Here is an 18114-nt window from a genome sequence, read left to right as displayed (position 1 = left end):
TAGATTTTAAAATTAGGGTTAGATTTTAAAACAACAAAAAAGAGAAACTCAGCAATTTAAGTATTCACCAAAGCTAGCAATTTCAGCTCAAGCAATAGGAGTGCTTCCTTTATGTACAGGAAAGGACTATCATTATTGGTCATTTTATCTGGTCATTCGCGGAACAATCAACCGCTCTCTTATTTATGAGTAAAATGGCCAGAGAGTTAGAATTCATATGATTTTTTTTTTTTTTAACATTCTCAGCCTTACCATCTGCAGACAAATTTTACTGCCCTTTATTTACAGGATGGATGGTCAAGGCTAATTCTACTTGATTATATGAATTTTTTATGTCTGTCACCTGGCATTGCCCGAGGAAAGGTTTGGCAGAGTGATTTTGACAGGATTACTTGAGAGATTATGGAGGACAGGGGAGGGGTGATGGAGTCCTAGAGAAATTGAGCAAATATATTGTAGTGAAGAAGACATGCCCACCCCCTTCCGTAACAGACGCGAATGCATTTAATGTCTCTGACAGTGGAGGAAGAAGGGAGCCATCTTTTAAGACTTGTAAGGGCTTTTTTTTAAAAAAAGGACACAGGAGGCTACCTTGCACTGACTCTGTGGGAACGTTTATATAATTTAGCAGAGTTTAAACAATTCCCTGTTTGAGTTTATGCAGCGACAAGCGGATTGCTAACTCATTTAAGTCCTATCAATATTTATACCTTCCCGGTTGATAATCCCTTCTGTCCCTCCAAACAAGACACACATGAATCTGAATCATATTAACATCAACTACTTTACTTTCAGATTCATTCAGTTTACAGAGTTGTTCCTGAAGGCAGGCTTTAGTTACTTAACAGATAAACTGTATACTAGATAGTAGTGAATCATGAGAAGACTGTATCCATAGCAAGGACGTAGGAAGGGAGCGGCGGGGGGCGGGTCGCCCGGGTTTCATCATGGGGGTGTGTGACAAATAAGGAACAATTACTGCCCTACTAGGGCAGTTCATTAAAATAAGTATATTTTTTTTAAATGCCTGTTCCAAAGGTACTACACAAGGGATTATATGTATGAAATTTCCTGCATATCAGTTAATATCTTGACCCTCCTCCACGAAAATAGCTGTTTACTTGGCTGTTTTCCTGTGTTGTCAAGGCTGAAATTTCAACTCAGTGGAGCAGGGTCACCATCCCAAAGAGGATAAAATGGCTCCTTGCCTGTTACGTTACATGCGGGGAAACCCGTGTGGGGTTCCTCTCTGTATAAAGTTTTCAAGCTGTTCCTGCGCATCCCTGACAAATCTGCCCCATTGTCAAAATTTATCTTTCCCCTCACCTCCAGTCTCTGTTGTTGTGTGTCCTGAGGGGAAAAATAGAAGACAGGTGGCCATCGGTCCGGGATGGTCTAGTTGAGATTCCTGCATTGCCCCAGGGGTTGGGCTAGATGACCCTCAGGGGTCCCTTCCAACTCTACAGTTCTTTGGTGCAGGCTTGTGCAGAGGTTTAGGTACAAGTTGGATGCAAGTGGTGCATAGGATTGCAGCCCATCTTATGCACCGTCGGCTCGGGAATAAGTCTCGCTGATCATGATGAGACTAGATTGCTGCTTGCAGTCCTGTTTTTTAAATAAATGTTTTCCTTTTCAGATAATACAGAGCATGGTGAAATCACAATAAATAAAAGCTCCCCTTTAGTGGTTTCAAGCAGTACTACAGGTTCCTCATAATACCTGTAGTGCATTGTTTACTGTGACGGCACCTGCACTTTGGAACTCCCTGCCTATTGCAACAAAGCGCGTGGCTTTGCTAGACTCTCTTCGGGCACCTGCTAAAAGCATTCTTCTTTAGGCAAGCATACCTAGATCCTTAGGAAGTTGAAGTAATTTTAATCTTAATATTTTAGCTTCTGTATGTTTTAAAGTAGGGTTGTTATTTTTTCTTGATTTCACTGCTGTGGTGTAGCTGTTTTTTGGTAAACCACTTTGCAGGTTTTTAAAAATAAAATTTATTAAATAAATAAACAATAAATATAAATAAAATAACAGAAGCCAAAACACAATTCATCCTTAGATTTAAGTATCAGTCCATAGTCGCCTACTTGTTATCAGAGGCAGAGAATCCACATTCCTTTGTAAGAAAATATGAAATAACGGAAAATTGCCATTTTTGCAGGCAATTAAAATAAAATAAAATTCAATGTTGGGGAGGGCTGACATGAAATTTTCCTCACCGGGTACCACCTGACCTTCCTACCTCTCTGCGTCCGAGCAGTTACCAGTCAACACTCCCAGCAGCAACCGACCAACAAACTGCCACATAGAGGCAGTTAGTCCTCTGGGAATGTTGGGCTTGACTGACAGCTTTACAGACTCCGCCCACAAGCGCATCTCCCTGGGGATCTCACAGCCCCTCCCCCTAGTTTCAGAGAGGGGGACATTCCCAGACCCCCCCCCCCTGGAGATGCGGGGACTGAACCTGGGGTCCTCCCCTGGCAACCCCCCTCCGCCCTCCCTGAAGGGCAGGGCAGGAAGAGCTGTCGGGGGGGGGAGAAGGAGGGGGGAGGGAGGGAGGCGGCGATTCCCAGCGAGGAGCTGCAATCACTTTCTCTTTCCCTCTCCAGCCTCGCTCCCAAACTTGTGCCTAGAATTCTGCCCGGCGACCGGTGCCGCCATCTGCGCGCAGATTTCCGATTGGCGGGATATTTCCCCCTCGCCCAATCCCTGGTTCCGCAGGCGGGGCGGAGAGCGGGTCTCAGAGTCGGAGGGAGGAGGAAAAGGGCGCTTCGTTTTGGGGGGAGATGGGGGTCCTCCTCCGCTGGCCCCCCCTGATCCTGGGGGCGGCTGCCCACCTGCTGCTGCTCCTGGACTGCGCAGGTAAGGACTCTGCTCTGGGGCGGGGGGAGAAAACAATTTGCACTAAATCATTTTTTTTGGGGGGGGGGGACACACGACTCTTTGTGAATTGCATTTCGTGGGCACTGAAAGGGGCGACCGGGGAGTTTCTTGTCCGAAGCGGAGCCGGATCCCTTCCCAAACATCTGTTTCCCAGACTTGGCTTGTTTTGTATGCCGCCCGGGGCAGGGGCCGCTTCACTCCTGGGCTCGGGGCTCAATCAAAGAACAAAACAAAGCTTGAAGGTGTTGGGAAGATTAATGGTGGGGAAAGTGACTCGCCTGTCCCCCCCCCCCCCGCAGCTTCGTGTTGACTCTGATTTCTCTGTGTGTGTGTGTGTGTCTGTGTCTGTGAGAAATACAGATACAGAGTCTTCGCTCGTCTATTTTTTTACCTTCCTTCTTCAATCTAATCTAACCCTCAGCCGCTCTAAAAACTCTGGAGACCAGCCTGGGGTGGGTGGGAGCTGGACGCGTGTAGAGCTGACTTCATTTCGGGGTAAACGTCTGAATAAGGGGTCCCCACCCGCAATTCCCCATGTTGTTTTGTTCAGGAGTTCGCTTTCACAGCCACATTCATCCCCAGGTTTTTCTGATTTACAGTTGTAACTCCCCCAGTCTCCTCCACCAAGAAAACCCTTTTCCTGTTGCCTGTCAAAAATGTAGGTTTCCTAAATTATGCAGGGGGCTTCCCGCCTGTCCCGCCCCCCGCAGCTTCGTGTAGACTCTGGTGTGTGTGTGTGTGAGAGAGAGAGAGAGAGAGAGACAGACAGACAGACAGAGTACAGGTCTTCCCTCTTCTATTTTTTACCTTCCCTCTTCTAACACTCTAACCCTCAGCCGCTCTGAAAACTCAGCTAAACACTCTGGAGACCAGCCTGGGGGTGGGAGCTGGACGGGTGTAGAGCTGACTTCATTGCGGGGGGGGGTGTCTGAGTAAGGGGCCCCCACCCGCAGTTCCCAATCTTGTTTTGTTCAGGAGTTCCCTTTCACAGCCACATTCATAATCTGGTTCTCCTGCTTTACAAATGTAACTCCTCCACCCCCCCAAAAAACCCTTCCTGTTGCCTGTCAAAAATGTAGATTTTGTCAGTTATTCAGGGGGCTCCTCTCTGCCGTTTCTGTACAGCCCCTTGTGCACGAAGGGCACAAACAACTACTGAGAGAGAAATGGGGGCCCCCACCCTACAGCCCGGTTCCCCTTGAATACGCCCTCTTTTTATATTCTCCCTCCCCCCCAAAAAAAAAGTTCAGAAAAGTTGGAGCCTCTGCCTGGCTTCTGGGGCTCCTAGACATGAATTTCCCTTGCTCAGAATATTCCTGCTCCCTCAGCCCACCAGTCGACTGGCTCTGCATACTATTCCAGGATTTATCACTATTAAATTCTTAATTCCACATTCCTGATTGCTGCCTTTGGTGTTTTTCTCCTTTTGGGGTTGCCACTCGTATTCTCTGTTTAACTAAAATGTATATCCTGCTCAATTGTGGTAAAAACTCTTATTGATTTACAGGAAATAGTAAAATAACAGAAACAGTTTAAAGTATTAAAAAAATAACTAAAATTAGCATTGAGAGGTCAAAACACGTCAACATTTGACTATTTGGATAGGGTTGCCCAAAGAAAAATGTTTTAAACGGACACTTTTGTGAGACAAGCGTATTCTTCATGGGAGAAAGATCTGCAGATAGCAGCAGGGCATTTTTGTGAATGGGAAGGGGGAATAGGGTGTTGAGATAATGTGGGAATTCTCCTTGACCCCTGCTGTTTATGAAATGAGGGAGATAAAATTTGTTTTGCACTCTGGATCCTCTTTATGGAAGAATAAGATTATCTAGTTTGGGTTGGTTGGTTATTTTCTTATATTTGTGATTCCCCCACCCCACCCCAAAATATTGTTTGCTTTTATAGTAAATGGTTTCTGTGCTTCTCTAATGGAAAATGGTATGAAAGCTTTAAGAACTAAAGAGTAAGGCCTGTTATTTCTCTCTCAAACCCTCTTGATATGGGGGGCTGCCCCCTCACTGTGTCTGCCACAGGGATGGGCAAAGGGTGGTGGAGATCACTGGTTCCTTCAGATTCCTCCTCACTTTGGGGTCTCACGTGTGACTCATTTTGTGGCTCTTTGTCTCCCGACCACTGAGCAGAACTGCCTGTGTTGTTTATCCAGATGCCACAACCAGAGGCAGCCTTGCTCTGAGCTCTTGTGGTTTGAAGTGGGGGAATCCCTCATCCTAGGAGAGGGGTCTGGGAAGTAGTAACATTTGATCTTGTTTGAAAAGAAACCCAGCTGGAGGGAAGTAGCAGAGTTGACACCTATCAAGGCGGACGTAATTCAAGCATCTTGTAGGTTTACGATTCCTTGCACTCTGTTTTCCACCTTGGAACTCTCTCAGAAGGTGGTAGATTCTCCTTCCTTGGAGGTATTTTAGCACAGGTTGTATGGCCTTCTGCCATGGATGCTGCAGTTGAGATGCCAGCATCGCAGGGGGGTTAGACCCTCAGAGTCCCGCCTATGAATTTTATTTTAGTTTCCTTGGTTTTTTTTAGATGAGTCACTGGCCAGACTTGAGTGGACTTCTTCCTCCTTGAGGATGAAGTTATCCAAAGTGCATTCAACACAACTTCCCCAGGGGTATGATTGGTCCTCAAGGACCACCTCTTTCCATATGAACCTACCTGGACCCTGAGATAATCTTCTTGGGCCCTTTTTGTGTGCCTCTTCCTCAAGAACCTGGAGGGTGACAACGTAAGAACAGGGCCTTCTCTGCAGTGGCTCCCCGTCTGTGGAATACTCACCTCAGGGAAGTTCGGATGGCGCCTACATTGTACACCTTTAGTTGCCAGGCAAAATGTTTCTTTTTAACCAGGCCTTGACTAACATCCTTTTAAAATGTGGTTTTGTGGGGGGGGGTGTTATTGGGTTTTTTAAAAATTTGGATTATATATTTTGTGGTTATATTTTGATTTTGTTCTGTGAACCACCCTGAGATTCTGGATATAGGGCTGCATATAAATTCAATTAATAACAATAAATAAAAACAATAATAATACATCCCATTTTGCTACCTGAGGCAAAACAGGAATTTTCTCCTCCCCCGCACTGTTTCCACCCCTTCTCTGCTTCTCCGTCCAGGGGTGGAAAAGATACTGGGCAACACCACGTGCCAGTACGGCTCCTTCTTGCCAGTCCGGGGGGGGGGGCGGGCCTGTTCTGGTGGCAGCAGAAGCAGTGTGGTTGCCTCCTGGGCAGGCCAGCTCTGGATATGATGCTGAAGCCTCTGCTCAGCTCCCTGCCTCCCCTCCATCTTCTCCCCAAGTCTTTGGTTAGTTGTTCCTGTGGAGACTCATTAGGCCCCCTGGTGGCCAGAGCTGGTACAGCCTGTGGGAAAGTGAGCCCTTTTGGGGATAAGGTTCTTCCTTTGCCACGCTCTGCCCCCTTCCTGTGTTCGATCTCGTGAAGGGGCAAGTGGGGGGAAAGGGGATGTGGGGCCACATGTTGAGACCTGACCCCAAAGTTGCATTTGCCCTCCTGCCCCTGCTATCCCTGTGGGTCCTTCTTTCTCAAGTGGGGAACCCGCTCTGAGGGTGGCAGCTCAGACCATTGAAAGATTGCAGCATTGAACCATTTAAGCACCGATTATCAAAAAGGGGATCCAGGAAGGATCTTGGAAATTACAGGCCAATTAACTTGACATCTCCCTGGAAAACGGGTGGAAAGTGCAGGAAACTGGAATGCATTTAACTTGAAGGATTTCAACTGTATGCTGGATTCACACCAATTATATATGCAGAAGGCAGAGAGCTCTTTTTGTGCAAGGTTGTCTCAGTACCAAAAGAGCTTTGGAGCTCTCTGCCTTGCATAAGAGACTCTGGCCAGTTCTCATAGGATCTTGTGGGGCTCTCCTGAGTTCCCAGGAGATCTTTCCAAAGCCAGGTCAGACCTGTTCAGTCCCTGGCTCCAGAAGGTCAGGTGGTGGGGCGGCTCCAAGGGAGTGGCTTCGCTAGGCCCGTTTCTGCAGATATGAGCCATCCCAGTCAGGGCAGACAACTCTGAGCTCAATGAACCAGTGTTCTGACCCAGGAGGAGGCAGCTTCCTGTTCTCCCAATATATGGATTTTGCTTCGTCTGGTCTCCCCTCCATCCACTTCCCAGACCTGAGCCTGCTTAGCTTCCGTTCGGTGCCTGCATCCTGAGCCTTCAGACCATGTTGTGGGAGCTCTCGTCAGCTTGGCGCTTGCAAGTGGGGGGCAATTCCTGCCCCCTTGGCAGAAGGGGAGGGGCTGGCCTCTCTCTATCTCACACGGAGCCTCAGCAGAGACATGCAGAGATTTAGTGCTGCCTGGCAGAGGTTTTTCTCGTCCTCTGCTCCATGGGCTATTGTTGTTGTTACTTGTATTTATATCCTATCTTTTCCTCTTCCAACTCTCTGATTCTTAGGCTCCCTCTGCTCCGCCTCCTCTGTGTTTAAGGACAGGTCTAACAAACTCCCAAAACCCTGCTGAACTTTGGATCTCCTCATTTGGGGCTGCTGCCTGTAATACTGCAGGATTAGGCTGCCGCCTTCATCTGCAGGACCCCTAACTCTGCCCCCTTTTCTCTTCCTTTCCAGGCTCCACTTCTCACTCCCTGCGCTATTTCTACACAGCCGTGTCTGAGCCTGGCCAGGGGCTGCCCCAGTTCATTGCTGTGGGGTACGTGGATGACCAGCAATATGTACAGTACGACAGTGACACTAAGGAGTATCTGCCTCGCATCCCCTGGATAAGGAAGGTGGAGAAGGAGGATCCTCAGTACTGGCACAGGGAGACTCAGACACTTCAGGGCTCTGAGCTGGTGTTCAGGGTGGATCTGCAGACTCTGCAGAATCGCTACAACCAGAGCGGAGGTGAGTGGAAGGCAGGAGAGGAACAGAGTCACCTCTCTCCCCCCAACGTTTCCTCCAAGGGCCAGAATTGCAGGGAGGGGGCTGCTGGAAAGGAAATGGAGGGTGGGGGTCTCCACCAGGGCAGAGGCATCTCCCCTTCCCTTAATGAAGGTCTTAATGGGGGCTGGGGGGGTGGGGGTGGGGACAGAGAATGAGACTTGGAGAGCACAGACCCCCCCTCCAGAATAACACTCTCTGGACCTGCACATCCTACCAAGGAAATGTCTCCACTGCCTGCCCTTCCTTCCATGCTAGGCCTGGCTTAGGCCTTCTGAGGTGGAAATCTGTCTAGTTCGTTTTCCTTTTTTTTAAAAAAAATTATTGAATTTTCACAAATTATAAAAACACACACAATACAAACATACACACACAAAAACAAACATGTATAATTTCAAATCCTTTTTTTCTTGAAACTTACTTCACCGACCTCCTCATACCTCCCCTTTCTGCATTCCAATTTCCAAATTTATTTCAGCAAATCCTCCCCCTTAATTTTATCTAATTTTTTTCTTTACTTTTACTTAAACTTTTACAGCTATAATCCCTTACTTTCTATAACCACAACATTTTAACACTCATTAATTTTGCAATATTTCTTAAAATAAATTTTAAATTTCTTCCAATCTTCTTCTGCCGTCTCCTTCCCCTGGTCTCGGATTCTGCCAGTCATTTCAGCCAGTCCCATGTAGTCTATCACCTTCATCTGCCATTCTTCCAGAGTGGGTAGATCTTGTGTCTTCCAATACTTTGCGATAAGTATTCTTGCTGCTGTTGTAGCATACATAAAAAATGTTCTATCTTTCTTTGACACCAATTGGCCGACAATGCCCAAGAGAAAGGCCTCTGGTTTCTTAGGAAAAGTACATTTAAGTACCTTTTTTATTTCATTATATATCATTTCCCAGAAAACCTTAATCTTTGGGCACGTCCACCAAAGGTGATAGAAAGTACCTTCAGTTTCTTTACACTTCCAACACTTATTATCAGGCAAATGGTAGATTTTTGCAAGCTTGACTGGTGTCATGTACCATCTGTAAATCATTTTCATAATATTCTCTCTTAAGGCATTACATGCCGTAAATTTTATACCGATGGTCCACAACTGTTCCCAGTCAGCAAACATAATGTTATGACCAATGTCTTGTGCCCACTTTATCATAGCTGATTTCACTGTTTCATCTTGCGTATTCCATTTCAGCAACAAGTTGTACATTCTTGACAGGTTCTTAGTATTGGGTTCTAACAGTTCTGTTTCTAATTTTGATTTCTCCACCTGGAAGCCAATTTTCCTGTCTGTCTAGTTCATTTTCCTCTGGGAGGGGAAGAGAAGGGTGGGGATCCTGAGGCTGAGACAAGCAAGCCTTGAGTTCTGGTCCTGCTTAAGGAGAAGCCAGCTGCCCAGACAGAGGTGCTGATTGGCTGACCCTTCTGACCATCACCAAGCCCCTCCCTCTCCCTGGCACAGTGTTGAAAGAGAAGCCTTTTTAACGAACACAAATGGACTGGGTTTTGGGGGGTCAGAGTGGCAAATACATGGTTAAAACTATAAGCACTGGGGCTGCCATGTTTAAGTGTCCTGTGTCCAAAAGGAGCATTAGGCCAGAACTGGATCAGGCCCATTAATATCAGAAATATTCTGCTGTCTAAGCACTTTGGGTTGTGTTATTTTGGGAGTTTCACTCTATCTCATTTTAGTTGGAAAACGTGTGGCCAGTTACCTGGGGGGGGGGGAGGAGCCCCAGTGAACTCCATGGGACTTCCTTTTGAGTAAACCTACATAAGATCCCACATCTCCAGCATTTATTATACATCTGTACTTACTTTATGCTCTTAACGGTCTACACTTAGGGACCCTTTAGAAAGGTCTTTCACTCCCTTTCTCCAGTTATGGTGATTTCTGCCCCCTTCCTCAACCAGCCTTGGAACTGTTACGACAGGAATCACTAAACTCAGTAAACGCTGGTAGACCTCTGGCCAAAGCCTCTTGGCACACAGTTTTGCTTTTTAAACTTCCTTCTGAAATGAGTCAGAAGATGTTAGTCCTTTTGAGACGTTAGTTGTGAGAAAGGAGCCAGCATGCTGGAAGGGTGGGGGGAGGCATTTGTGTCTAGCCCCAAAGTTGAGTGACTCCCCCCTCTAATTGCATTTTTGGAGCAGAGCTTCAGAAGTGGGAGCCTCTGCTGGGTCTGGAGGGAGATCTCTCTATGATTTTGCACCTTTCCAGGCTTCTATGTGATACGGAAGGGGGGTGCCTTCCTTCACCCTTCCGCCGGTCACCAGAGGGTCCGAGGCGATGACCTCAAGGGCACCCAGCCCTACATTCACCCCTCAGCCCCCACACCGTTGCACAAGCACCACACCCTACCCCAAGCCCCAAAATTAAAGTGCCTTTCCCTTTTCCACACGGGCGAAATAAGCCCAAACTCTTAAGCCTCTTAAGCCTCTCTCTCGCTCCATCTTTATCATGGGTAGACCGTATCAAACTGTATCCCCCATTCGTTTCAATGGCTGCGTTCTACCGAATCAGAACCATGCATTCACTTTGCAGAGCTAGCTCAGCAAGCTCCTGCACACCTCATTTAACCTCTTGACAAGCTGCTGACGGCTCCCCGCTGGGAGAACAATGGAACCGAACCGAAACTCGTGAACCCATAAAAGTGTCAAATCTTGCAACAATGTATCTATTTTGTTTCCGACTTCAATTATCAATATAAGAATGGACTGAAACGGACTAAAAACTTCTAAAATTCGTATAAAATCAACCACAGCTCCGATTTCCTTGGTTTTGGTGTCGATCGACTCAGTTTCATCAGGACTCCATGACACCTCCTCTGTCTCCATAATCCCTTGAGCGAGGAGTCACGTACTCAGGAAGACCCTAATCCGGTCAAATCACTCTGCCCAACCTTTCCTCCGGGCAATGCCAGGTGGCAGACTTTACATACTTGGACTATTGTCTTCTCATCACCGGTACTCAGGAAGCACTTATCTGCGCATATCTCCAGCTCTGCATATTCCCCCTCCCTCCTCCATATGTTAATCTGTGTAACCCAACCTCTCTTTAAAATATTCATGATGTAATCTGTGTAACCCAACCTCTCTCTAATGTATTCATGATGTAACTATGATGTATTTTGCACTGTATTCTGGGACATGGAGGGAAGTTTCAAAAACTCATGTCACCCCTTTCTCGCTGTTCAATCTCGCCTTGAACCTGTTGTGCAATAAACTTGGATCTTCTGCAGCTTGCTCCTGTCTCCGGCTGAGCTCATTTTCCTCCACAGGGACCCGCGGACTTAGTCCGACAAGCTGGGTGGCAGTAACATATACCGTAACATATGCTTCCTCACTACCTAAGCAGGCTCCCTGCTTCAGGACTTTAGCCCTGCCCCTAACAGCACCACAGGTTTCCCAGCACTAAAACAATAACTGAGGTGATGAGAGAGAGCGGGGCAATTAAAGGGGGGCTTTATAGGCTCAGGATTGTAGTGTTTCCCTCAGTGAGCCTTCAGAAAGATAGAATGCTGGTTGATTTTTCTCCCCTCTGACTGCTGCCTCTTCCCTGAGTCTGAGGGAAATAAATCCTTTTTCCTGGGCTCTTTTGCTGATGGGGGAGGGGCTGCTCTGACCCCCCCTTGACCTCCTGGGCCTCTTTTGGTCCTTCCAGGGATCCACACCCTTCAGCAGATGTACGGCTGTGAGCTGAGCTCAGACGGGTGCAAAGGAGGGTATTACCAGGGCAGCTATGATGGCAGAGACTTCATCGCCTTCGACAAGGAGACCCTCACCTGGACGGCAGCCGATATGGGGGCCCAAGTGAGCAAGAGGAAGTTGGATGCTGAATTGGCCAGGAACCAGTACACGAAGCACTACCTGGAGGAGGAATGCATTGAGTGGCTGAAGAGATACCTGGAGTATGGGAAGGAGACTCTGCTGAGGACAGGTGAGGGGGGAGGGGAGGGGGGCTCAGTGGGGAAGTTTCCCTACAAATCCCCCCCCCAGTCTTCCTTTCTGAAAGTAAACACTCTTCTTGGTGGGGGAGGCAGACAGAAGTTTGGGACTGGGAGGAGAAAAGGGGTCACTTTAGAGTATGATTGGGGGGGAGAGATGCTTAAAAACAGCCCCCCATGCCCCTTTGGCTAGAATAAGGGATGGCAAAAGACAAACAGGAGGAGGGGGCAAAAAGAAACAGCAGGGAAGTAAAGCAAAATGCATTTTAAATTCAGTAAAAAAAAAATAAAATTGAAATGGGCAGATTTGAGGTGGGATACAGAACAACCTTCTGCCTTTACACTTGGGTAGGGGGAAGTGGGGCAGATTGATGCAGAAAAATTCAATCTCATATTTTATGTACCAAAATGATTCAAATAATTTAAAAAATTGCTTTATGCATGGCATAACTAATCAATATTATAATAGCAATCAAAAGAACCATTAAAGTTTGAAGATAATGAGAATATAATGACTTGAGTAGACAATGGGTTTTGTATCATTCTGCTCCACCTACGGGGCACTTTGATACAGTGGATGGGGCACTTTGATAAAAAGAGTAAATTGTATGAGAATGGCAATTATTTACAAAAAAAAATAAAAAAACAATTTCTGTTGTGAGAGATCATAATCAGCCCTTTAAAAAGTATAAGAACTCACATTAGGTAGTCAAAAAATAGTAATTTAAACAAAATGCTTATAATTTAAACAAAATGCTTATTGCACATTATATGCACTGAAGTCAAAAGAAAAAGTATAGAGATGATGTTCGAGATGTGTCCTTTGAGAAATTTGGTTTTGGCAAAACAACATCCTTGAAATCAACGCTTGCCTTATCTTCTACATTGGGGAAGACAAACATACAAGATCCTGGATATTTTTTTGAGATATGACACTTGATAATCGGTCATATTATATTTAGAAATGACTTTGCCCACGTAGTAAACAACAGTTTTTTTCTTTTCAAATTTCATAGGTAGAAAATTAGTTTAGAGATTTCTTGTAAACTTGTATATTGGGGCACTATTATACACTAGCGGAGCACTTTTATACGTATCAATGTGCCCCATGTCTTAGTGTATCAAAGTGCCCCAACACACATTTTCAGAAAACTAACAATTTCTAATACAACCACTGAACTTATTTAAAAAATCGCGTGTAATCCTGATTGAGTGGGATAATTTACCTTCGGTATTTTTAAATCTTAACTAAACGACGAAAAACAGCATTGGAACACTTTTACATTTCACGTAATTTTTTAGTTGGCCGCGCTAAAAAGTATTTAAAACTAAATTAATTAACCTTTTTTAAAATAGAAAATGTGTGGGGAGCCATGAAATATGGATGCAGCTCCCTCACTAAGTCTGTAGTTTAGCCACTCGTGGCCTAGAAGCAGAAAACCAGCACATACTCGGACTTCCGGGTTGGCGCGAAAAGCTAATGGCGGATTCCCTCCGAGCTCCGGAGGGAATCGGCTCTGTAGAGGACGGGTCCTGCTGCCGCGGCGACGCGGGGACCCTCAGAAACCACAGGCGCTGAAGCCTGTGGACCTGGTGACTCAGCGGGCACCGTTTGCGCCCCCCCAACCCGTGAAGAAGCCTTTTTAAAGGCTTCGGAGCGGGGGACGGAGAGCGGCGTGGTGCTGTGAGTAAATTGCTACTTCTACGGAGTGAAGCCGGAAGCCATGGCTGGAGAGCGCTGACTTTCTTCCTTGAAATTTGGACCATAAAGCAACAACCCGTGAGTACTACGGAAATTGGACTCAAAATTTTTCCTTTTTTTGAATTTCGGCACGATCGGGGGGAGCGTCAAAAGGAAGTCCGCCCCCCCAGTCTTGTAGTCAATTTAAAGCAAGAATTGGATAACTAAGGTCGAAAGACCATTTCTCTCTTTGTGAAACAAAAGTTATTAATTCCACGATTTGGTAATACAAGTTCAGTGTCTAAGGATAAGAACTGTTTTTTAAAATTTGATCTGTAACCTCCCCTGGATCCGGGAGCGATCCGTGAGAGAGTCAGCTGAGGAGACATAAGGAATTTGACAGCTCTCAAACGAGCTGTTAAAGTTAGAAAAATTAGCTTGTTGCTATCTCTGCTGGTTATTTTGTTACATTTGACTTTAAGTCGCTGAAAGTAAAGAAGAAATAAAATAGAACAAAGTAAACTGACTGTTGGAGAAAGAATACTAAGTAACCAGAATCCCTCTAGAGGGGGTTCTGGACATTACAATGGCTGCAGATGGAAAAATACAGGCTGAGCTGGATAGAATGTATTTTCTTGTGGGAAAATTACAAGACCAGAGTGAAGCTATGGCTACAGATGTTAAGACCTTGAATGCTACAGTAAACAAACTTGCTGATGGTACCAAGGACTGGATTCAAAAAAATCTTGCAGCTGAACAAGAAGAGAAATGTGTTGTTCCAGAGGAATGGGAAGGAGGAGATGAAAAGCCGTTGGTGAAAAAGGACAACCAGAGGTCTCCAAAATTGGATTACAAAGAATATAAGATTTGGACAATTAAAATTTGGTTTGAAATTGAGAAGGAAGACTGTAGAGACTTTTCCAAGGGGAGATTGGAAGACCCTTGGATTACAAACCTGCATAAGGAGAAAGATGGAGCCTTTGGGACATTTGAGACATTTGGACTTAAAAGAAATATAAAATATGTCTTTGGCTCCAGTTTTGAACGCGGAGGACTGGCTGGAAGAAATATTGACCTTATCGGGACAGAGCTTCTCCGAGATATGAGGTTCAACTTAAAGGACTACCAACAAAACCGGCTGAGAGGGACTGTGGGAGACTTGAGGGTCTCGGACGTGAGAGATCCAGGCTGAGAACTGATTGGCCAAGGCTATTTTTGGGGGGATCGAAACCAGGAAAGGGGGGGGGAGAAAATTTTGGAATGTAAAGGGTGCATAATTATTAGCTGTTTTTTAGTTATTTGTTATGTAATCAATATAAAAATTGGGAATTTTGTGGAAGGGAATTTGGGTCGACCTTAGAAAAGGGTGTAAGGATCTGATGGCCGAAATAAGGAAAGAATTCAAAAATAATGAACAATATATTGAGAGAAAATTACTTGAGGTACAAGACATTTTGGATAAGAAATTGGAGGGAGTGGTGGGGGAATTGACAGGAAGGGTTAAAGATTTATCAGTAAGAACTAAGGTTCTGGAAGATTCAATGAAAAAGGTGCAAAAAGATACGAAAACTAGTAAGAAGGAGGTGGATAGAGTTAGAGTAGAAGTTAAAGAGATAGAAAGAGTGCAGGAAGAGTTGTTGGACAATATGGCCATGACGCAAATGAGGCAAAATCAAACCAACCTGAAACTGAGGGGTGTACCAGAGACCCCAAATGAGAATATTAGATTTAAAATGATAAAAGAGCTGGCAACCTGGTTAAATAAGAGTGAGGAGGAGGTAAACTGTCATCTAGTAAATATTTTTCGAATAAGATCAAAATTAGACAGAGCCAGAAAGAAAAAGCTGCCAGGTGATGTAATTGTCATGTTCAACACTTTGGAAATAAGAAATGAAATACTGCAACAGAACCACATAAAAAGGTTATATATTGAAGGAAACCGAATTATTATCTTTAAACAAATTCCTTTGAGATTTCTTCGAAGGAGAGAGGCATACAAAAAATTAACAAACCAATTGAAGAAGAATGGGATATTGTATAGATGGGAGTTTCCTGAAGGCATTTCATTCTACTTTAAGGAAAAAAGGTTTAAATTAAGCACCAGTGTTGAACTCCAAAAATTTGCGAGGATATATGAGAAGGACCTGGGAAAAGTTGAAGGGGAGGCGGAAAGGGAGGAACGACAGAGAGACGAGGAGGGTGAAGGGAGTGAAGAAGAAGAAAAAGAGGAGAGTTTAACAGGAGAAGAGGAAGAACAAGAGGAGGAAAGCAAGGAACAGTAGTTTCTATTTAATCTAGTTAAATTAGCTAGAATAGTTTAATAGATGGCTTTAAAAATAATAAGCTGGAATGTGAATGGTTTGAACAATAAAAATAAGAGGAATCAGATTGCGCATGTATTGCTGAAAAAGAATTGGGATCTAATTTGTCTTCAAGAAACGCATGTAATAAGAAAACACAAGAGGGTATTAAGTAATAAGAGATTGGGATTGGAATTTGTGACCTCCGACAAGGTTAAGAAAAGAGGGGTAGTAATTTATATAAAGGAAAAATATGACCCGCAATTACTGTACAAAGATGAACATGGGAGAGTAGTGGTGGTGCAGATGGTCCTTCATGGAGAAAAAATAGTTGTGGTTGGAATATATGCCCCGAATGAGAAAAAATCAGCTTTCTTTTTGGAATTAGATAATATATTAACGGAATGGATGGATCAGAAAATGATATTGATGGGAGATCTTAATGGGGTGGTGATGCCGAACATGGATAGATTAACAAAAAGACAAGATGGGAAAGAAGGTAAATTACCACGATCTTTCTTTGACATGGTAAATAATTTGGGATTGACGGATGCTTGGAGATTTAAAAATCCTACTGTAAAACAATTCACCTTTTTTTCAAATCCGAATCAGAGCTGGGGGAGGATAGACAGTATTTGGGTCTCGAGGGAATTGGTACAGAACTTAATTAAGTCCGAAATTTGGCCTCGAACTCTATCTGATCATAGTGCGGTTTCCATGGAGTTAAAAGGTAGAGAGGTTAAAACAGCCAGATGGAGAATGAATGAATATTTATTTAATGATCAAAGGATAGTAAATAAGGCTATAGAAACAATTGAAGAATACTTTAGGTGGAACTTAAATGGAGAAACTTCCATAGAGACGGTGTGGGACGCAGGAAAAGCGGTCATGAGGGGTTTCTTGATTCAGAAAAATAGCCAACTAAGAAAAGAAAAGGAAAAAAAGAAAGAGCAGATTTTAACACAGATTATGGAAAATGAAAGAAAATTAACTGCTAACCCTAGTGAAGAGAGTTTAAAACAGAACTTAAGAATATTACAAGCTAAATTTGCCACAATAATTAACCAAGAGATAGAGTGGAAAATTAAGAGGATGAATCAAAAGAACTTTGAGTCCGCAAATAAGATAGGGAAATATCTAGCGTGGCAGCTGAGAGAAAGGAAGAAGCTGAGTATGATCAGCAAAATAAAAGAAGGAGATATGATTATGGAAGAACCAAAAGAAATAAAAAGAATATTCCAAAGATATTATAAGGATTTATATAAAAGAGGAGAGGAAACAGAACAAGAAATAGATCAATTTTTGCAAAAACACCATCTGGAACAAATTGTAGAAGATGAAAGAGCAGCACTAGATGAGATAATAACACAGGAAGAGATAAAAAAGGCTATCAAAAAGATGAAAGCTGAGAAGGCGCCGGGACCGGACGGTCTTCCAGCCAAATATTATAAAATATTAATTAACCAAATATCACCAGTGCTGGGAGAGGTTATGAACAATATATTGAGAGAAGGAAAGATACCTGATACCTGGAAGGAAGCCTATGTTACCTTGATTCCTAAAAAAGAGGTGGACACTATGGAAGTAAAGAACTATAGGCCAATCTCATTATTAAATAATGATTATAAGCTATTTGCAGATATAATGGCGGAAAGATTAAAGAAGGTCTTGATTAATAAAATCCATGGTGACCAAACAGGATTTCTCCCAGGGAGACAATTACGGGATAATGTAAGGAATTTGATTGACATTATTGAATATTTGGACATGAAAATAGACAGAAAAGCTGCACTGGTTTTCATAGACGCCGAAAAGGCATTTGACAATGTTTCCTGGAACTTCCTAAAGAAGGTTTTGGAGAGGATGGGAATTGGTGAAAAATTTAGAAGAGGCATAGAAGCAATATACAAAGAACAGAAAGCAAAGCTGGTGATAAATAATAATACAACAGAATATTTTAACATTTATAAAGGGACCAGACAAGGTTGCCCCCTGTCCCCCTTATTATTTATTATAATTTTGGAAGTACTTAATAAGAGACTGAGGAAGGCAACAGAAGTGAAAGGAATTAGAGTAGGAAAGAAGGAATTTAAAATTAAAGCCTTCGCCGACGATATTGTTCTGACTTTGGAAGATCCACAAGATAGTGTAAAAGAAGCATTACAAAAAATTGAGGAATTTGGAGAGGTGGCAGGTTTTAAGGTAAATAAGAATAAAACTAAAATGCTGGTTAAAAATCTAACTAAGGAAGAAACGAAAGATCTAGAACAAAAAGTGGAAATCATGGTGGTGAAAAAAGTGAAATATTTGGGAGTGTGGATCACGGCAAAAAACATAAACCTATATAAAGATAATTATGAAGTTACATGGAAAAAAAT

The 18114-nt window shown here is 43.9% G+C and overlaps 1 protein-coding gene across 2 annotated transcripts in view; it reads left to right on the top strand.

Annotated features, from left to right (window-relative positions):
- The first annotated feature begins 2698 nt into the window (after positions 1 to 2698).
- LOC309527417 (major histocompatibility complex class I-related gene protein-like) overlaps positions 2699 to 18114 on the top strand; it is a 54023-nt gene continuing 38607 nt past the window's right edge. For both annotated transcript variants that reach the window (XM_082214268.1, XM_082214269.1), the window contains exons 1-3: positions 2699 to 2862; positions 7491 to 7766; positions 11473 to 11748. In XM_082214268.1, coding sequence (XP_082070394.1) covers positions 2787 to 2862; positions 7491 to 7766; positions 11473 to 11748 — 628 coding nt within the window. In that variant the 5' untranslated portion in view covers positions 2699 to 2786. The remainder of the gene's footprint in view (positions 2863 to 7490; positions 7767 to 11472; positions 11749 to 18114) is intronic.

The sequence above is a fragment of the Podarcis vaucheri genome, assembly GCF_965113315.1.
Source record: "Podarcis vaucheri genome assembly, chromosome: 2".
In the NCBI taxonomy this organism is placed as follows: domain Eukaryota; kingdom Metazoa; phylum Chordata; class Lepidosauria; order Squamata; family Lacertidae; genus Podarcis; species Podarcis vaucheri.
This window is presented reverse-complemented; position numbering and strand designations above follow the sequence as displayed.